Raw genomic sequence first — 20,034 nt, 5'->3', positions numbered from 1 at the left:
GTAGTGGGGTCTCTAGGGGCCTTTCCACCCACCTCCTTTGGTTCCATGGATACAAGATGATGTTTGGGCCAGTGGTCATGGACAGGCTGAAGCTCCATGCCCAGGAGTTTGGAGTACACCCTATTCCTTTCTTCCCCGTGTCCCCACACATCTCTGGGGTCTCCTGGCTGAGCAGGAGAGCAATGGTAAGGCAGCCTGGCTTGTGTCCTAAAGAGTCCAACCGAGATCCCCAAGTAAGAGCACAAAGGGACTGGGGGCAAAAGGGAGAGGAACACTAGGTTATTCTGGGACTAGATTTCTCATTTGGTATCCATGGCCCTGCAGCCAGGTCAACAGGTCATGCGGGGAAGGCCACATAGGTCTCTGGTGACTTTCACCTTTCAGTGCCCAGATGCCCTGTGCTCTGTGCAGGCCACCTGGCTTATCTAAGGCTTCCCACTCCACCCAGTGTGCACTTCCTGGCAATAGTCTATACTTGGGACCCTCTTGCCTCCTTTCTCCTTTGGACAGGGTCTGGGTCTGTTAATTGCCGTTCATGGCTTTAGCTGGTAAGCGGTGGAGTCAGCACTCACTCTGCCCGTCTCAAGCCAGGCGGAAGGAGGGGGCTAAGTGCCCTGTAATCTCTGCCTCCCTGGAAAAAAGGCCTGAGAACCTGGCTGGGCCTATGCAGGGCCCGGGGGGAGGGTGGGTATTCCAACCAGGACACGGAGGGTCTGAGTCCGTGTCTGAGGGCTGAAGAAGTCACAGGCTCTCCCTTCGTTGCCTGGCATCTGCCCAGGACTTGGGCGGCAGATTCTAACGGAGGAGCGTTGAGTGCTGCTCTAGACGGGTGCTGTCACCGAGGTGGAGCTGCCGACAGTAACGGAGCTAGCACCCACCGAGCACTCCTGTCCCGATGCTTTGCAAGGATCTTTATGTCATTCACTCTTCATCCTCACAAGACCTCTATCAAGCAGGTACCATTTGTTGTCATCTGGTTCCACTGTTGAGGAAATAGAAGCCCAGGGGGTTGGTAACGAGTCCAAGAGCACATAGTTGTAAGCGGTGGGGCCAGGCTTTGCCCTCAAGTCTGTCTCCAGCCCATCCTCTAGGCCTCTGTGCTCCACTGCCTCCTTCACGTTGATGGGCTGTGACCAAGAGCTGTGCCCATAGTTCAGACCAAGCCAAGGTCACCGGGTCTGGGTCAGAGGTGTCCTGGAGCTGGCTCTTCGATGGCTTCAGAGAGCTAGCTGTGCATGTCTATCTTTCCAAACTCTCGTGTAGTGACGTCAGGATGGTAGCCTGAAATGGGTCACGGTGGGAGTATTTACACCACGGAAATTGGCAAGTACTGCCTATCACGGCTTTTTTTCCTCCCCGGAAACCACGGGGCTGGGTGCACCAGCACACACCAGCCGCCGGTGAGCTGCGGCTGCATTAAGCAGCATGTATGAAGGAACGTGCTAGACCTGGACACCTCTGAGCTGAGCCCAGGCCTTCTCCCCAAGGGATCCAGGGTTGCCAGGTTGTTCTGGGAAGGTGCTTCCAGCCCCAGGACCACGCTGGAGCAGCAGAAAAGCCCAACTTGGTGGCAGTCCTGGACCTGCTATTGACTAATCACAGGAGTTGAGGCAAATAACTTAATCTCTCATGGGTAGAATGGAGACAAACCAGCACTGACTTCACTGTGCCTTCAGGAGGATAGGGGGTCACAGAGGCGTTGGAGCTTGGTAAACTAAGCTGTGCCAGTCAAGAAGTGTTTTGTCCTTTTCTAACCTGCCTCGACTGGGCATTTTCCATCCCCTGAAGATCTGCATGAGCCCCTCCCCACCCCCTTCAGCCACTCTGGTCCCAAGAGGGAGGGGGAGTCAGGCCACCCCCACTTCAAAGAGCAGTGCTACTCCTCTCCTCCCTGCCTACTGCCAACACACGTCCTTTGGACCCTTCACATCACCCCTGGTAACAGAAGACCCCTGCCAGGATGGGGCCTCTGGTGAGCACGATGGAAGCTGCTACCGTGCTGGGCCACACAGCTGCCTCAGGAGTGGACGACTGTCACTCTCTCACGCTCCTTGCCCTACTGTGTGGCGGGTTACAAGAGAAAAAGTAAGGTCCAGCTTCCTACTTATTTTGGAATAAGTTAAAACAAAAGTACAACATTACTCAAGTAACCTTGTACATGTGAGGGCCCAAATGCCCCCCAGGGTAACGAGGCTCACCTGGCCAGCCAGGGGCTCTGCTCAAATTAGAATGGCCTCAGACACTGAGACACAGTAGAATGGTTCTTGCACTCAAAACATTCCTGTCTTCTTTCTGGGAACCCGAAGGAAAGTCAGATTCAATTAAGGAAAAGAAAAACACCATGGCATTCAAAACAAGAGCTATTTATTACAAAAGTAAATGGCCTCTGATTATCCGTGGAAACTATTTTTTATATATAAAATCGTGGCTCAAAAAGCTGGCTGGAGGTTGGGCTAACAAACACCTTCTTCCTCCACCAGCAGGTGTGTGGGGCGTGTCACATTTCCGCCAATTCCTGGGCACTGGAGCCCACACTCAGAGCACCACCTTGATCTCCCCTCTCCCCAGCGTCTTCCACCGACCAAACCTGAGCACCAGGAGCTGCATCAACCCATACAGCCTTGTCCTCAGGAAGTGTCTGCCAGTCTGGGCTAAGAGGAAGAGGAGGGAGTGAGCCAACAATTCTTCTCTCATCCTTGGAACGCAGAAGAGACAGAGGAACCCTCTGTCCCCGGTGTAGCCAAATTAGGAGGGAGCCATGGGCAGGAAGCTGGCTGAGCTTTCTCCTTCCTCACCCTCACTCAGAGTGGCTGCCCCTCTGGCTCCTTGAGAGTTCCTCCCTTCCAAAAAGTTCCTAGTAGCAAATAAGAAGGTACGAGGGGACCTCGGCCACGTCCCAGTTGTCACGGGGCCACTGTTCTTGGCTGAGAAGCAAGCACACACTCCTGCATTCTCCCTCCAGGAGAACCCACCCGGATGGCTACCCACACCCAGCTCAGAAGAAACCAACTCCACCTTTGGGGAGGAGGGACAGTGGTGCGGTAGAAAGGGTGAGCAGAGGTTCTCCATCCCTGCTCTCCTCCCCTTCCAGAAGCGCAATTAAGCCCACAGCCCATACTCAGCACACAGGCAGCACTTCCTGCCAGGGGAAGTCAAGAGGGTTGCAGCCCTGGGAGAGGGAGGTCATCACACCCCAGATCTAATTAACAAAACTGCCTTGCTTTTGACATTGCTGCATTTCCTCTATTAACATTAATGATGGCTGGTCTGAACGGCTAAGGATGGCCAGAAGCTTCCCTCCCCACCGCCCAGTACGTTGCACAGCTTGTCCCTGGGCCCAATTTCCAGTCTCCGTGGCAACCGCCTCCCGAAGATGCTCTGAAGAGCTCTGACCCTGTCAGAACTGGTGGGGGCTATAGAGGAGGGAAGATGAAGTGTGGCAGAGCCTCATCATTAAACCTGGAAGCATCACAGTCCCCAGAGACAAAACACTCTGTCATGCACGGCAGGAGGCAGGCGGCCTGAAGAGCGGGCCTGAGGCTGGGTCGGTTCTGACCCAAGGGTTTTCTGAATCTCTTCCATTTGGGGAGGAAGTGAAAGGAGCGGCTCTGAGCTTCTTGCTTGGGCTTTAAAGTGGTAGAGAGTAGATGCTTTGCTGCATTTCTAGGTGCTCTGGGTCTTTGGGAGAAAGAGGTCGGTGAAACAGTGACACAGAGAAAGGGAAATGAAATGAAATGCATCCAGGGCAGCAGGGAAGACTAGAGAAGTAAAAGTGGGGAACACCTCATGAGTGACAGGAACATCAACCCAGCTGGGCTGCAGCAGCCCACTGGGAGCCCAGCCCAGCACCAGAGATTCCCTGCCCTGCTGCCCACCAGCCTCGGCTGCCAAGGGGCCCCAAAGGTTCCCCCAACCATGCGGAGAATGCATCTGCCCCACCTCGTAGCCAGGCTGGATGCAGAGGGAAAAGGACGCACAGCAAGAAACCACCTCTGGCACGCAGGGCCTGGGAACACAGAGCAGCCAAGGCTAGGACGCCATTCCTCCCACCAGTCATCATGTGATATTCTCGGAGAGCAAGGAACCAAGGGCTGATGAGTTCTCGGCTGCCTCACCCCAGAGCCCAGTCCTCTGTGCACATTGCAGGCAGGAAGTGCAGCCACCTGCTGCCACAGAGACTTCCCAGCTGCTGCCCCCTGGGGAAGCACCTGGGAGGCCAGCCCTCCAGCTCAGGGGCCCTCAGCTCTGTTTGTTTGTGGAGAGAAGGGCTGCAGAGCTTTAATGGCCCCCTCTGCTCTGCCCTTGATGATATTCCAAAGTAGGGCCATTGAGCTCAGCCTTCTTGGAGGTCAGAGAATTTTTGATGGCTCTTGCTTTCAAACCAAATCCAGTGTGAAAGAAATACCAGAAAATACTACTATAGCCCTGGACTATTTCTTACAGTTTATGACACCCACTTGTCCACAGACACGGTCTATATTCCACAGGTATATGGACAAATGAACCCTCCCATTCCCACACACTCATGCCCACTCTCTCACACACTCATCCTTCCTATGTTGCACACTCAGGGAAACGGGCCTGAGAGATGTCCTCTGTTGCTGGGGCATTCCCAGTGGTGGGATCTCTGTAGACAGTGCTGCGGCTCTCCCTAGTGCTGGGTTAAATTCGGGGTATGCTCCCAGAGCTTGATCCCGGCAGGCAGCAGAACTCCTCGGGCTCCTCGGGAGGCTTTGCCCACAGCTGGGAGGGTCAGGGACTGGCTGCACAGCTGGCTGTCCCCAGAAGTTCTTGGACTCAGGCTGGAGTAGCAGTGGTCTCAAAAGTCCCATGATTCGAGCCATTTTAGTCCCGCCATGGGACTTCGGGGGTCCTGGGCTAGGGGACCCACCATCCCGTAAGCCAGAGGGTGGAAGAGGTAGAAGCTGTAAGAGAGAATCCAGAGGGAGGCGGTTGGCACGCAGTGCCTCGGCAGGGGCAAGGGGCCCCACAGAGCTTTGAAATTCAGCAGCCCCTGCTGGAGCTTACCAGCTCTTCTCCACCTACAAGACCCACTCCTCATCACAATGTCTGAGTTCACCATGTGGGCACACTGTAGTCCGAGAGCTTAGCAGATGCTGGCTTAATGACAACCAAGGAAAGGGCTCCTCCCAGGAGGCCCAGGGGAGAGACCAGTCCCGGGGTCTGGTCATGGCTGTTTGGCTCAGAGTATTTGTTAAAATGTGCATGTGTCCTCAGGTCACAGGCCCATCATTTCCTGTTCACACTTTAACGTTGCCTCCCTGGCCCCTAAAGGCCAGTGACTCTCAATAGGGGATCTGTGAGAATGGCAAGAAGCGGGGGTAGTGAGTCTTGCCAAACAACACCCTCCTTCCAGTTATTCTGAGCCACACCCCACACCCCTCTCCCCACCCCCTCTAGGGCTGTCCAGTGGGGAGCCAAGATGACTAAAGAGAGGCAGCCGGTATGCTGGGGTGGTACAAAAGCTGGGACCCATGGGCAAAAAGAAAGAAGGCGCAGCTAGCGCCAGGTTTCTCCTATCCGGCTCCACTTTAGGGTCACCTAGGGAGCTCTGAAAACTGGCTCCATTGAATCAGAGCCTCTGGGGATGGGGCCCAGGCACCAGCATGCTTTAAAAGCACCCCAGGGGATTCTAAGACGCATCAAAGGCAGAGGCATCAGAGCTGTGGGTGGGGAGCAGGGGGGCCGCAATGCAAGGGGTAGGGGATACTCACCTATAGGCAGTTCCCAGGAGCAGGCTCAAGAGTCCCACCACATATACGCCCCTGGCCAGGGAAGAGGAGGCCAGACTCCAGGCACAGAGCCGCAGGAGAGTATCCCACAGAATCCCTAGAAGAAAGAAGAGAGACAGAGCTAGCACCGGTCTGTCAGAGGATGACTTCCCGGGATGCAGCACTAAGAAGCCACCCAGGTCAGGAAGCAGACAGAACCCCCTCAGTGCTGCTCCCCCACCCTTCTCACCCGAGTCCAGGTAGGCAGTGCTGACCTGTCAACATGCTGGAGAAGAGCATGGCCGGGAAGTAGTGGTGGAAGTAGAGGATCCGGCCCATCAGGAAGAATGGGAAGTAATGCAGCATCCAGCCGAGCAGGAGCTGACCGCCTCCTTGCAACAGGACCTGGGACAGCCCTGGGCCCCAAGCAGCACAGCTTGGTCAACAGCCAGGGAGGGGGCAGAGACCCCAGGCTCTCGTCCAGCTCTGCCCCTCCCTTGCTGGGTGGCTAGACGATGCCCCGTGCCCTTACTGGGCCTGCCTCCCTCATCTGGAGCACACTCAGCAAGCCGCTGAGCAAGCCTACAGTCGCTGGACGAGACGAGCAGCTGGCCCCCGAGAGCGTGGCTCAGCATCTGCCTGGAGAGGCCTCGGTACCCATGCAGGTGCACCGAACAGCAGCAGGAGTCAGCCCAGCCTCTAAAGAAACCAAGACGCGGCACGCCCCACAGACAGCTGCCCCCACCCCACCACCATCTCCCCCATCGTTGCTGCCGCACAGATCTCTGCAGTGGCAGACAGGGCAGAGATGAAGTCAGAGATGAGGATGGAGGGGAGGGGGGGGTCTAGGGCTGTGGCAGTTCACACAGAAGCTACACAGGGGAACATCTCAGGGGCTGTGGTCCCCACGCCACCAGAGGACAGGGCCACGGGACACAGAGCGACAGAGGAGAAAAGGTGGGCAGCTCTATACAGAGCACTGAGGTACAAAGTGAGGGCTCTAAATTCGGACTACTTGGGTCTGAACCTCAGCTCTACACTTACTAGTATAGGTCCTGGGTAAGTCTCTTCTTTTTGTGCCTTTGCTTCCTAAGCCATAAAATGGGGGTAAGAATGTTCTACTCTCCAGGGCTGCTGGGAGGATGGAGTGTTTAACACGGTACTGGGCATTTGGTGACTGAGCTTTAAAAAGCGAAGGAGAGGGGAAAGAGGGGGGTGAAGGCAGAAGGGCCCATCAGCAGTACAGGCGCCGGCCAGCTGCTAGGTCGGGGGAGAGCCAGCCCAAGGCACCAACCTTCAACCTCCGCAGGCAGGCGTGCCCCTCTCTGCACAGCGACAGCAATGATGCTCCCCAAGAGGAGGTAGAGGGCAATGCTCAACAGATTCAGCCACCAAACCACCTGCATGGGAAGGAGAATAGGCGGGTGAGAGGAGAGCCACAGCCCCCCAAGTTCCCAGGCTGAGGGCCCACGTAGGGAGCTTGCAGGGCACTCACCGGGTTGCCGAGCAGATACACGCGGAAGTCTGTATCATTGATCCCTGAGAAGCGCAGGCCCTGCGGGACAGAGGACACACTGCTGATCCACGGCCCAGTGCATCCCAGCCACATGTGCTGCGGCGGAGAGGAAGACCAGTTCCCTTCCAGACAGGGAGCCTGGGCAGGAGGCTCAGAAAGTGCCAATTCTATGTGAGCTCTCTGGGAAGGCCAGGTCAGAACCAGGACAGAAAACAGAGCCCTGTCTCCGGCCACCTCATGCCAGGTCAGGCCTTGCCCAGTTGGCCCACCCCACCCTCACCAAGCCTCAATGGTCTCTTTTCTGGCTCCATTTCCTGGGAGCAGCTCTAGCCTCGAGACCTACCTGATAGTTGATAGGCCAGTGCCAGGGTTTGGATGTGAACTCATTGTCCTTGGGTTTGAGGCCATTGTTCCCCTGCAGGAAAGTGGCAGAAAAGAAGCTAGTCAAGGCAGAGATCTAGAGAGCTGATGGAAATGTGAGGAATGGGCATCTCTGACAGATACCCACCTGTCAAGAGAAACCTCCCCTGTCTCCCTCCCTTGCAGGGAAGAATTTGGTGCTCGTTCTCAGTCACTGTTCACCTGCCTACGACTGCCTTACTCTGCCAACACACAAGCTTGCACTGCCACCAGAGACCGTACATTCAGACCCACTACGCTTGAGAGAAAAAAGAAGGACCCGTTTCCTGTGAGCACAAAACAGATAATCTGTCTTCCAGACCAAGTAGAAGGTGTCAAGAGGGCTAGTGGGAGACAGATACAAAATCAGGCTGGCGTACTTGTTCCCTCTGGAGGCCAATTTCAAACACAAAACCAGACACTCTGATGAGTTCCTGAACTTGGAAAAAGTTACTTTAGTCTAGTGTTTCTCAACTTTTTTTTTTTTCATTCTTGCCCTTCCTGGGGATTTTTAGACTTTTTGTTTCTAAATGCCTCCCATGATATTGAATACCACGGCTCTACAGTAAACGTGTTTATATATTGGATGACTACCTACGCTTCACACATTAAAAAGTTAAGGGGTTTCTGCCTCCCAAGAATACATTTTACCCACTGGGAGTGACAGTACAGCCGTTCAGAGTGCACACTTTAGCCTGAAGGACCCAGACTCAGCCCCTTTAATCCAGCAGCCGAGACTGTCCAACACTTGGGTGTACAGTCTGTACACACCAAAATCAGGGCTTTTCAAAAACAAGAAGGAAAAGATCAGGACCCTGGATGCTAAGCACCAGGAGTGGTGGCAGCCTCATTATCAGAACAAATTGAGAAGACACTTCCCGAGAACAGAAGTGAGGTGCTATGAGTTAGGTCAGGGTTTCTCCACTGAAGGGCTCAGAACGAAGAATGACTCATCCTGGGCCCCAGAGGAGCTGCTAAGGGAAATCGATTCCTTCAAACTACTACAGTTCGGTCCCAGACTCGGGGACTCCAGCCAGAGCTATAACCAACCAGGGGCATCCTGTTCACTGCATTAATCTCAGAAATCCAGCTCCTTTACTAATCCAAGACATGGAAGGGAGGAAAAGTCTGTAACCATGACAGGCCTATGCATTTACACATCGTTCTCTATGCTTAAACTCTAGAGCGGGCTCATTCTAGCTGACCTCAGCAGGCAAGGCAGCCTTCTCTGCACAGAGCTCAGACCCTCGACTCAGCAGGCAGAAAAGCCCTCTCCCGTGCAGTTTCCGTCATCTGGACTATTTTGATCGCTCTCCCCACCCTGACTCTACGTTGGTCGAATACGAAAGTTCCCTGATGCCCTTTTACTCTCTGGCTCTACCTTTTAGATAATGAAAGAAGAAATGAGACTATTTAGACTTAGTCTTAAAATTCTTACCCAGACATGGAATGATATTTTGACTGACAGGCACATATTCAAAAGAGCTATGTCATCAGGCCACAGTGACAGCTACAAGCAGGGAGTCAGAGAAGAAGTGACCCAGAGATCACTTAATGTCAAGTCATCACCTCGAATGTGCAGAAATGACAAAATTTGAATTTTTTTATCTAATCTGGTGAAATAAATGAACTATACTTACTCAGTACAGCTTACATAATCACTTCCAGGAAAGTCCTCTTGACAATGCTCAGCAGGGGACAAATAACCAGCACTATACCTCTCTGCACCCCTGTGTGTGGAGTGGCCATCACATACCTGGCTGAAGATACAGTGATTCCTAAACACCATTCCTGCAGGACACTGGCTTTCCCCTACACATCAACACTGCAGCAGGCTTTCTCTACTGCACAGGGGAGAAGCTAAGCTAGTGGGTAGAACTTTCTCAACTTAAAGATCTCCTCTCTCAATTGTTCTTACAGCTTTGAGGCTAGGACTGCTGTCAGATACTAATGATGGCGAGGACCAACCATGAGTCTTACAAAACCTACAAAAGACTCAGCCACGCCCCCTGAACAGTCTGGGGACATGAGTGGGCTCATGCTGGGAATTTTATGCTGCAGATAAACCACATGCTCAGACCAGCTAGTCATCCTAATTTATTCCAATTTCATATGATAGAATGAGCTATCGATGTCTCAAGATCTTCAACCAAGAGCACTCTGGTTTTCAGGGGCTCTGCCATTTGAAGAGATTTGAGAATCACTTCGAAGCAGCAGAATGTGGGCGTGACCAGCACGGACTCTGAAAGCCTGCCAGCCCGGCTCTGAAGCCCGGATCCATCTCTTCTGTTTAGTTCCGTGACCCTGGGCAAGTTCTTTAATCTCTCTGTGCCTCGACTCCCTCATCTGTAAAGTGGGGACAAGAGTCCCCATAGGACTGTGATAACTACTGAATAAGTTAGTGCGGCACCGCGCTTAGAGTGGCGCCTGGCACATAAGAGCTACGTAAGTGTGCACTGATGTCTGTTGTCGTCACCATTGTCATCATCACCGTCATCATTCTGCAATAAGGGAAATGCCTTTGAAGACCAAGTAAACCAGAAGCGAGACCCTTTCAAAGTCCTCCACCAGGGGACAGTCGATCTATACCATGGTTACTGATTTGTGATGCAAATTTGTGGATGGGCAAGAGCTCATAGAGAAGCCTTCCAATGAGAAAGGGTCACAGTACCCGGATCATCACCATGTGGGACTCCAGCAAGATCTCAGGAAAACTGGGCTGCAGCACATCCAGGCTGATGTTTGGCACTAGACAAAGAGGGGACAGAGAAGAAAACCTTGGTCACATACACACTGTCACAGCTGTCCATGGTACCAACACCACACCTGGAGTCCGAGTGTAGCTTTTCTGATGTGTTGGCTAACGAGTAGATTAGAGTGTTAAGGAGACAGAAGAAAGCTTGGCCCAATTCTTGATCGTTCCTTCAGCTTGTGCGAAGCCCTCATGAGGCATTTGGAGAAATACAAAAGCAAGAGACAATGAGGCCTGTCCCCAGCATTGCCACCACTCTTGGCACCATCACCCTTCATTATAGTACAGGCTCAAATGTTGCTTTCCCTGCTAGGCTGGTCTGTGAGGACAGGGACCAAGTACACCTCATTCACCAGTGTATCCCTGGGGCCCCCAGGCTTCCCACTGTACTCACTAAAGAGTTGTTTAATAGTTAATTAATTAGCTGGTTGGCTAAATTAGGTAGCAAGAAGAATGAAATGGGAAGCACAGAGAGGGGAAATCAAGCAGACGCTTAAAAGGGGTGGTTGAGGAGGACAAATGACAGATCCAAAGACTACCAAGTGGAAGATGACACTGATGTAGAATCGTCAAATTGGAGCCTGGGAGTACAGATACTGGGGCTCAGATCAAGGACTATGGCCACCGCTTTCTGTAAAAGTGTTAGCTGGCTATGGGGAGGGGAGGAGCTCTACACAGGGGCATAAAGGGAAAGTACCAGCCTGCTCTAAGCTTGAGGGTGGGAGGTATCCCCGCGCAGGGGACAGAAAAGCCCAGAAGGAGACAAGACAGGTGGACCTGCATTGCAGGTGGCAAGGAGAAGCGTCAGATCTAGCAAGAGGCAAGGAAAATGGGACGAGGAAACACTGGTCCACAGTGAGGTCACTGATCACTCTAGGGGGAGTTTAAGGAGGATGGGGAGTTGACATGGATGGGAAGGAAAAGGAGCTACCTGTTGAGACAACTCGTATGAAGAGACTAGGTTCAAAAAAGGCAGGAAATGACAGCAAGATAAAGTAGCAGCAGAATCTATGAAGGTTGATTTTTCTAAGACAAGAGTTACTTATAAATGTTTCCAGGAAGTAATCTCACTCACATTTGGGATTGATATGGTCCTCCACATTCCAGATAGAGTTGAGGGTTTCCTTTAGGTATGGGGTGCAAGTAACTTCCAACTGTTCCCAGCCCCTGTGAAAAGCAGTCACAGAGGTCTCTCAGAAGACATGAAACTCACCAGAGAGTCACGCAATCTCTTAAATTTATAGAACCCTGCTCTTTTCAACCCAGTGGCCATGCTTTTCTCAACCTCACTCTTTTATATTCCATGACTATCCTAGGAAGAGTCCAGCATAGAGTATTCCCACTTTAGAAAGGCCCAGAGTATTTGGAAGGTCCAAGCCAGATGAACAACTATTCTGTTCAACTCTCAGAACACATAAAATACCAAAGGAACTCTGGAGTTCTGTGCTCTGTAACACACGTGATGCCTTTTCTCCCTCCATCCACCACTAAAAACAAGAAAACATGAAGTGAACATTGACAATTGGGAAACAGAAGCTTCTGGTATACTCCTTGTAGTGTGAAAGGAGAAGCATGAGCCTCCGTTGGGAAATCAAAACCCCAGAGACTCACCACTTAGGCAAGACCTTTCCCGAGGAGCCCAGGACACAACCTGTGACCAGATGGATGAGGCGAATGCGACTTCTTAGCACTCTGATCCGGTTTCCAAATCTTCTGTTTACAACCTCAATCCGCCAGAAATCATTTGAGTCCCCTGTCCCATTCTGCCATGTAAATCAAGGAAAAAATACAAAGAAAGTAAGATGACTTTAGAGAAGATGTGTCAGGAAAGGGAGACTGCCACCTTTCCAATGCCACCATGTTACAAAGGTCAAAGACAAAACAGGCCTCAGTGGATGAGGTGGGAAGGGGAACGAGAGGGCCAGAGAAACATCCCACATGATGGACATTCCCCCAGCACTCCCTACCACAACTAAGAAAAGCAGTGTAACTCCTGCAGCCTGCAGTCCAACTCTTCATTTCACAGGCCTAGAGTTTAAATTCTGCTCTTAAACCAAACTCAAGACATCACCACATCCAGAAATAGGTTTGGGCCATTTGTACCCATTACTTAGCCATCTGGACACTCACTCATTTAAGCCAGAAAGGTTTGGCCTGGAGATTCTATTTTGGAAATTAAGACACTTGTGTCTTAATTCTCCTCGGGACATGCCCACAAGAAAGAGATGAGCTATGGCTCTTGTACTGGGGGATAAGCAAACAGAAGGAGGGTTGGGAAGTGCACCTTAAGGAACCCAGGGTCTTTACTGATGCACCAAAGCCCCTGCAAGGGAGCATAAGATAGTCCTAAGTCTAGCTGCCCTCTCTAGTTTGTTTTGTTTCCAAGTCACTCCCCAAGCCATAAGTACTCCTAGAGCTTCTTATTCTATTAACTGCATCACCCCAAGGTAGTAAAAAATCCAAAAGCAATGTGGTTAACATCCCCCTGCAGAACAGGGAAGTAATCCTTAAAAATATAGCCAATGTGGATTTGGGATCTGGCAAAGAATAAACTTATATATTCACCTAGGATCATATTGTGGGTCCACATCTTCTATGTCCAATGTGATTTAAACAGGGACCCAAATAGTATTCATATGTGACATTTATTAAGTGTCAGAACATAAAAATGGCATGGTTATTATGGGAGGGGAGCAATGGAGACAAACAGACTCACAGGCTGCTTTTCCCACAGCAAGCCTAGCCAAAAAGTTCCCAATGTTCATAAAGTCCCTGTGTAGCCTGTCATCCTTAGGAACATTCCAGAGTTCCGGGGAGGATATGTTCTGTTACGTGGCCCTGAGCCAGGCCCCACAATTTTTTACAGTCTGCTCACATTCCAGTTGCTCACTTACTATGCCATAGCCAGTGACCTGATAGTGCTTCCGGGTCAGGGGGGCCTCATGATAGTGACTGTGCAGGTTCCGAGAAGTCCTAGAAGTTAAGAGAGAGTAACGCCATTACCCTGGAGACGAGCAACTTCTCCTCTTTTACTGAGGATATTCAGAGTCATTAGTTAGTGCAAGAAAAATTAGAATCTGAGCTATAAAATCCAACATATCAGGAACGTCTTGCATATTTACTCACAAGAAACATCCAGAGAATCAGAGAATTGCCCAAACGAACAGGGACAGATGGTAGGAGTCCTGGACTCCATCCCAAGAAAGGGGTGAACTTCAGCACTGGGGGGGATGACCACATTTGGTAGCTTTGAAGCACTTAGCTTGCCTGACTCATGAGGCAGCTTTGGGGAGAAGAAATTAGAATTTGTAATCTAGGTATGCCTGAGCCAGGTAGGCCTCCTCCCTCCAGTTTACTCTTTCTGTCCTCATCACAGTTTTACAAAGTGGGGATCTGTGGGGGAAGGGGGATTAATTTGGCTTTTATTTACTTTGTGACTTTTATAATAATTCTTACTTTTTTTTTTTTAAGATTTTATTTATTTATTTGACAGAGAGAGACAGCCAGCTAGAGAGGGAACACAAGCAGGGGGAGTGGAAGAGGAAGAAGCAGGCTCATAGCAGAGGAGCCTGATGTGGGGCTCGATCCCAGAATGCCGGGATCACACCCTGAGCAGAAGGCAGACGCTTAACGACTGCGCCACCCAGGCGCCCCAATAATTCTTACTTTTATCCACGATAAGAAATAAGTGTTCAGGGGCGCCTGGGTGGCACAGCGGTTAATCGTCTGCCTTCGGCTCAGGGCGTGATCCCGGCGTTACGGGATCGAGTCCCACATCAGGCTCTTCCGCTATGAGCCTGCTTCTTCCTCTCCCACTCCCCCTGCTTGTGTTCCCTCTCTCGCTGGCTGTCTCTCTCTGTCGAATAAATAAATAAAATCTTTAAAAAAAAAAAAAAAAGAAAGAAATAAGTGTTCATTAAAAAATTCTGGAAATTTCCAAAAATAAAATTTAACAATAAATAATAAAGAACTTTTAATTTGTTAATAAAACAAAATGAAATTTATTAAGTAATAAATAATAAAAATTAAAAAGTAACCATAATCCCACTAGGAAAAAAACACTGCTTATAGTTTTTCTATATACATAATCCCTGATTTTTAAAAACACCATATCTGATGTTTCTAGTATACAAAATTTTTGCAGGGCTGCTTCTGCTATCTATTGTAACTGTTCGCTCTTGCACATGGTGCCCTATTTCCTTGTGTGCTTATTTTTTACTATGTACTATTCACTGTCACTGAAAAACTATTTATGGGAATGGATGGCAATCTCTTTCCCAAAAGAGGATTTACATCTGCTTTTAGCCAGGCACCTAGAAAATATTACCAGTCTAGGATTATAGCACTTAAATCCATGGCCTAAAGATTTTGAGACCATCCAGATGAAATTAATTTGGACCACAACTCCACGTGAGGATCAATTGGTAGTTACAACTTTTCAGGAACCAGAGATAGCCCCTCCTTAACCCTGCTCCTCCTGCTCAAGCCCTTTGGGGTCTCAAGTTTGGGGGAAGAATCACTTAATAAATTTACCATTTTGGGTGAGCCTAGAGCTTCGAATTTACAACTCTTTCTCTCAAGGGGCAGTCAAAACCAAAGATTGAAAGTCAAGGTTGTGGGATCAAGGCAGAAGTGGCTGCAGCATCCCCCACTCATTTCTCTGGATTTCCCCCTGCCCCCTTTCACTTAGGTTTTGGCCTGGTAATTCCCTACTGCCTTGTCAGCTCTTTGATGCTCTAAGATGTTTTCATGTTATTCCAGCATTTTTTGTCATTTTCAGTGAGAACACTGCTTAAATAAACCAGCTTGCCATATTCTCAGAAACAGACTTCTACATCTTCCGAAAGGCAGCCAATTGAGAAGAAGCATTGGGTAACTCAAATATTTTTTTTTACTCTGGAAAAAGGAAAACTGAACAGTACCTTCAACGTTCAAAGCTCCCCAAAGCCAAAACAGGTGGACAAAACTGGCCTGCTTATTTCACCAGACTTCATAAAATGGCTTTCCCATCTAGCACAGCAGCCTTGTTCCATTTACTAGAACCTCATCCAAATCTGACTTCTGTTTATTTCCAGCTTTGCAGAACTCCTTACCATTGGTGCCCATACCACTCACTCATCCCAGACAGCAAATTCACTTACTCTTTGTGTTCTAGCCGAATGATGTCTCCATGTCTTACAAACTCTACTGGGAAGGAAGGGTCCAGGGGATCTGCCAAGAAGAAACAAGCATTGATATCTGAAATCATTTACTCATTAGGCTAGTAGGAATTGAGGGCGTACAGGTAAAGAGTTATAGTATAATACGGTCGGTGCCAGAGGTATAGAGAGAGTGCTGGGAGAATAAAGAGAAAGGGCCCCTCGCTGTCTCAAGGAAGGGTATCTCAGAGATATGCTTGAAAAGACTCTTCAAGGAGAGGAGAATTTTGTCAGGTCAACAAGTGGGGCACAGATGTATGAAAGAACAAAATGCACTGACCGATAGCAAATGGTTTCATATGAGTGGGTAGGGTGTGGTGAGGGGGGGGGGACAGGAAAGACCGTGGGAATAGATGAGGTTGTGAACAAGTAGGGCCAGACGGTGCATGTCCGGATAGGAAATGTAGTCTTTATCTGACAGGCACCAAAGCCTCCATAGGAAGGTTTTTAAGCTGAGAAGTCAAATAATAAGATTTTCCTTTTAATACTAAAAGCACAGTTTTCCAAAAATTAATTCCATGTAAAGGACCATATGCCTAGCTCTCCTCAGAGTCCAATGTTAAATGCTGCAAATTTTGTCAGTCATTATCCTGTCTCTGGCAACAAAATTGCTAAGTGTGAGGCAAAGAAAATGATGAAGTGACAAAAGAAAGGGACCACAACATCTAGAAACCAAGTCCGATCAGGTCTAGCAAGGCAATGACAATGGCAAAGGAGCTGACAATAACCAGCAACACAAAAAGATCCTTGCAAACTTCTGTCCCAAACAGAAGACACTAACATTCAAGGCCAGGAAAGAGAAATGTGCCGGAACAAATCACTAGTTTTTAAGAGAATTAGAGTGTAAAGATGCCCACTCCTATGTGGACTTTAAGGTCTCCGAAAAAGATTAATAAGCAAAGGTGACAAATCAAGTAGGTCAGTGGGAGGGAAGTTTCATTTTACATGGATGTGGGGGGAGAAGCGTTTTTAGCATCAAGAACACAAAGACCTAAATATACAAAATCACAAATGGGAGAGGAGAAGTAACAACCGACAGTGCAGAAATACAATCAATCACAAAAGAATATTATGAAAAACTATATGCCAAAAACTGGACAACCTAGAAGAAATGGATAAATTCCTAGAAACATGTAAACTACCAAAAGAACACAAAGACCTGAATCTGTATGGCTCCCACTTCCCAAAGTGCTTGTAGCTCTCTGCCTTCACACACAGCCTTAGTTCCTTGGGTGAAATGCAACCACCTTACACTAGAAGCCACATCGAATAACAGATCAGAGATGTTCCAAATTTGGTTCATGGCCACATAATTTTAGAAGTAAAGTGGTCTTGCTTCATAACCCCTCATTGTGATAGGCCACTTACGTTTGTCCTATTGGACCAAAACAATCAATACTGGTATTATAAAGGGACAGAAACGGACTCTGACGAATGGTGTCCTAACGTATATTACTGAGGCAGAGACAGTGGTTGTGTGCGCCACATTTCTAGTCTCAAGACCGCAGCAATATGAGGTGGGGAAAGGAAAAAAGAAGGTGAATTTAGATGAATAGCCACCCACTACCACACAAAAAGCTCAGGAGTAGCTGACTCAAGAAAGGCGGACAGCCAGGTGGGGTTTACGGAGGAGTCATAGAGAATGCCTGGGACACAGGACAATCAGCAGGGGCTCAGAGGTGAGCAGGAGATGCCCTCTGTTCTCTTCTCAGCTATAGTAGAAGGCACAGCCTGCGGGTAGCTAGCTCCCTGACCAAAGAAAGATCTGGATATAGCCCATGCCATAAAGCCCCAAGAACCCATTAAGTGTGCTTCAGAGCAGCTTTGCCCAGGCCAGTCAGGGGCAGGTCAGCAGGTACTGAGTGAAGGCCCAAGCACCAGGCTAGACAAGCCCAGCACAGGCTCTGAGATCTACAACTGACTGGGCCAGTCCAGAGATGACCAGTGGGCAGCAATACTCTAGCATATCAAGACAACTTGAGCTGTACCATATGCTGGGGTCTGCAAGGCTTAGTGTGCTCTCATTAGAAATGACAGTAGCCACCGTGTGCCCTCAGTTGGGGCTACTCAACCAGCCCCCGATAGCATGTCCAGGTAACCAGGCTGAATTAAGTGTGGGCCTTGGCTGGGCTCTCTGGCTTCAACATGACAGCTATTAAGAGTAAGATCTTGGGGCGCCTGGGTGGCACAGCGGTTAAGCGTCTGCCTTCGGCTCAGGGCGTGATCCCGGAGTTCTGGGATCGAGCCCCACGTCAGGCTCTTCCTCTATGAGCCTGCTTCTTCCTCTCCCACTCCCCCTGCTTGTGTTCCCTCTCTCGCTGGCTGTCTCTCTCTCTGTCGAATAAATAAATAAAATCTTTAAAAAAAAAAAAAGTAAGACCTTATCTGTCTTGCTCACTTCTTACCTCCTATGTTGACAACAGTGCTTGGAACATAGTAGGTGCTCAATAAATTGTTGTTGAAAGGATAACTGAGATCAGTAAAGGTATTGCCAAAGAATGCTCAGGAATGCCCATCTCCGTACCATTTGAAGGCATGAAAAATGTTAAAAATGGCTCAGAGTAACCAATAATGCAAGAAACATCAGTTCCCTACCACATTACCTGCGTTTGTGTTATGTTTCTTGATAATCCACAGGTTGTTGTAGTCTTTGTGCAAATAGGTGGTGACCTGGGTGGGGGAGGCGGTAGGGGGGAGAATACCATCAATATCAGCATAGCCACAGGACAATCAATAGCAAACCAACACTGCTTAAGCCTCTTTCAGAATCCCCAGCCACCAACCCGAGGGGCCGAGGGGCCGTGTTTCCCAGTGGCTTTCAGAAGTAGCACTGGTGAGATTCTCTCCTTCCATTTGCATTTAGACAATAGCCTTTTTGACTGGTTTCTTTGTATCTTTCTGCATCTTATCTTTAAAGCTTCAGCCTCCTGGAGGAGGAACCATGATACCTTGTGTAACATAGTCTCCAGCATACAAAAAGGATTTAGTGCATTTTTAAAAATATCTATTTATTTTAGAGAGAGATCGAGAGCATGAGCTGGGGGAGGGGCACAGGGAGAGGGAGAAAGAGAATCCCAAGCAGGCTTCACACCCAGTCATGGAGCCTAATGTGGGGCTCCATCTCAGGACCCTGAGATCATGACATGAGCCAAAATCAAGAATGAGACGCTTAACTGACTGAGCCACCCAGGCGCCCTGATTTAGTGCATTTTAAGAAGTAATTAAGACCATGCCTCAAATTTTCTAAATGAAAAATTCATGCTATATTTTTTAGAATGTGGCCAATGAAACTAAATAGCTCCATAAATATCTCGTCCTAGAAGCCTAAGGTTTTAGACTGTAGCCATTACATAGACACTGATTTTTTAAAAATTAAATGTGTATGTGTGTGTATGCATGTGAACATGCATGTCATGCTGTGATGAATGTAATAGCAAAAATTTGGAAACAGAATAAACGTCCAATAATAGGGGAACAGCTAACATGATGATATGTCCACAGGACAGAATATTACACAGCCACAGAAAATGTTTCTGAGCATTTTTTACAGGCTTAGGAAAAGGTTAATAAAATGCTGATGCTGAAAATGGCTGCCATTTATCACCAGGTACTGTTCTAAGCACTGGGCAAGTCTTATCTCTACGCTGTAGGTGCTATGGTCATTCCCACCTTACAAGGAAACAAAGGTTAAGTAACTTGCTCAAAGTCACCACAGCCTATCAGTGGAGAGACAGGATTCAAACCAAGGCAGCTAACTCCAATGCTCCCAGGATAGAAACTATACTCATACAATTATGCCAATTATATAAACAAGAACATAAATACACGGAAACAATAGAAACATATACAAAGTGAGTTTTTATGACTTCGATTGGACAAAACATGACTGATTTACTTGCAAAGAGATTTGGAATCAGCATTTAGGGAAAAATTATGTATGTATTATGGTTGCCTTGTTTCAGTGGCTTTTACTTTCTCAGAAAAAAATCAGGAATGATGGTATTAAGAATATACAAGAAACTGGGACACCTGGGTGGCTCAGTCAGTTAAGCGTCAGACTCTTGATCTCAGCTCAGGTCTCGATCTCAGGGTCATGAGTTCAAGCCCCACATTGGAGCCCAGCTCCAAGCCCGGCATGGAGCCTACTTACAAAAAAAATTTTTTTAAAAAAAGAAGAGGCAGAAGGAGAAGGGGAGGAGGAGGAGAAGAAGAAGAAGAAAAGAAGAAAGAGAAGGAGAAGAATATACAAGAAACTAAAACATTTTGGCAGTGAGTCATAGAGAAATTAAGTTCATACTCCTAAACAAAAGTATACAGAGTCCACTGGCTTAGATTTGCTTAAGGATCTTAAGATTTTTGTGGTCCTCATGGGTATGTATTCAGTGTTATTTTTTTAAACAAAACTAATTATTATTAAAATTCCTATAAGAAAATTAC

At 48.7% G+C, this 20,034-nt stretch overlaps 1 protein-coding gene across 1 annotated transcript in view; it reads right to left on the bottom strand.

Moving 5' to 3' along the window:
* Positions 1 to 2,347: 2,347 nt before the first annotated feature.
* The window catches only part of POMT2 (protein O-mannosyltransferase 2), a 42,805-nt gene continuing 25,118 nt past the window's right edge, over positions 2,348 to 20,034 (bottom strand). The window contains exons 10-21 of the mRNA XM_040641604.1: positions 18,201 to 18,267; positions 15,541 to 15,610; positions 13,294 to 13,372; positions 12,011 to 12,162; positions 11,475 to 11,566; positions 10,319 to 10,395; positions 7,592 to 7,663; positions 7,228 to 7,287; positions 7,027 to 7,132; positions 6,008 to 6,148; positions 5,736 to 5,850; positions 2,348 to 4,925 (exon numbers count right to left, since the gene is read on the bottom strand). Coding sequence (XP_040497538.1) covers positions 4,820 to 4,925; positions 5,736 to 5,850; positions 6,008 to 6,148; positions 7,027 to 7,132; positions 7,228 to 7,287; positions 7,592 to 7,663; positions 10,319 to 10,395; positions 11,475 to 11,566; positions 12,011 to 12,162; positions 13,294 to 13,372; positions 15,541 to 15,610; positions 18,201 to 18,267 — 1,137 coding nt within the window. The 3' untranslated portion in view covers positions 2,348 to 4,819. The remainder of the gene's footprint in view (positions 4,926 to 5,735; positions 5,851 to 6,007; positions 6,149 to 7,026; positions 7,133 to 7,227; positions 7,288 to 7,591; positions 7,664 to 10,318; positions 10,396 to 11,474; positions 11,567 to 12,010; positions 12,163 to 13,293; positions 13,373 to 15,540; positions 15,611 to 18,200; positions 18,268 to 20,034) is intronic.

The sequence above is a fragment of the Ursus maritimus genome, unplaced genomic scaffold, assembly GCF_017311325.1.
Source record: "Ursus maritimus isolate PB19 unplaced genomic scaffold, ASM1731132v1 scaffold_25, whole genome shotgun sequence".
NCBI classification, from domain to species: Eukaryota; Metazoa; Chordata; class Mammalia; order Carnivora; family Ursidae; genus Ursus; species Ursus maritimus.
The sequence above is the reverse complement of the archived record's forward strand: the minus strand, read 5'-3'. Positions and strand labels throughout refer to the sequence as shown.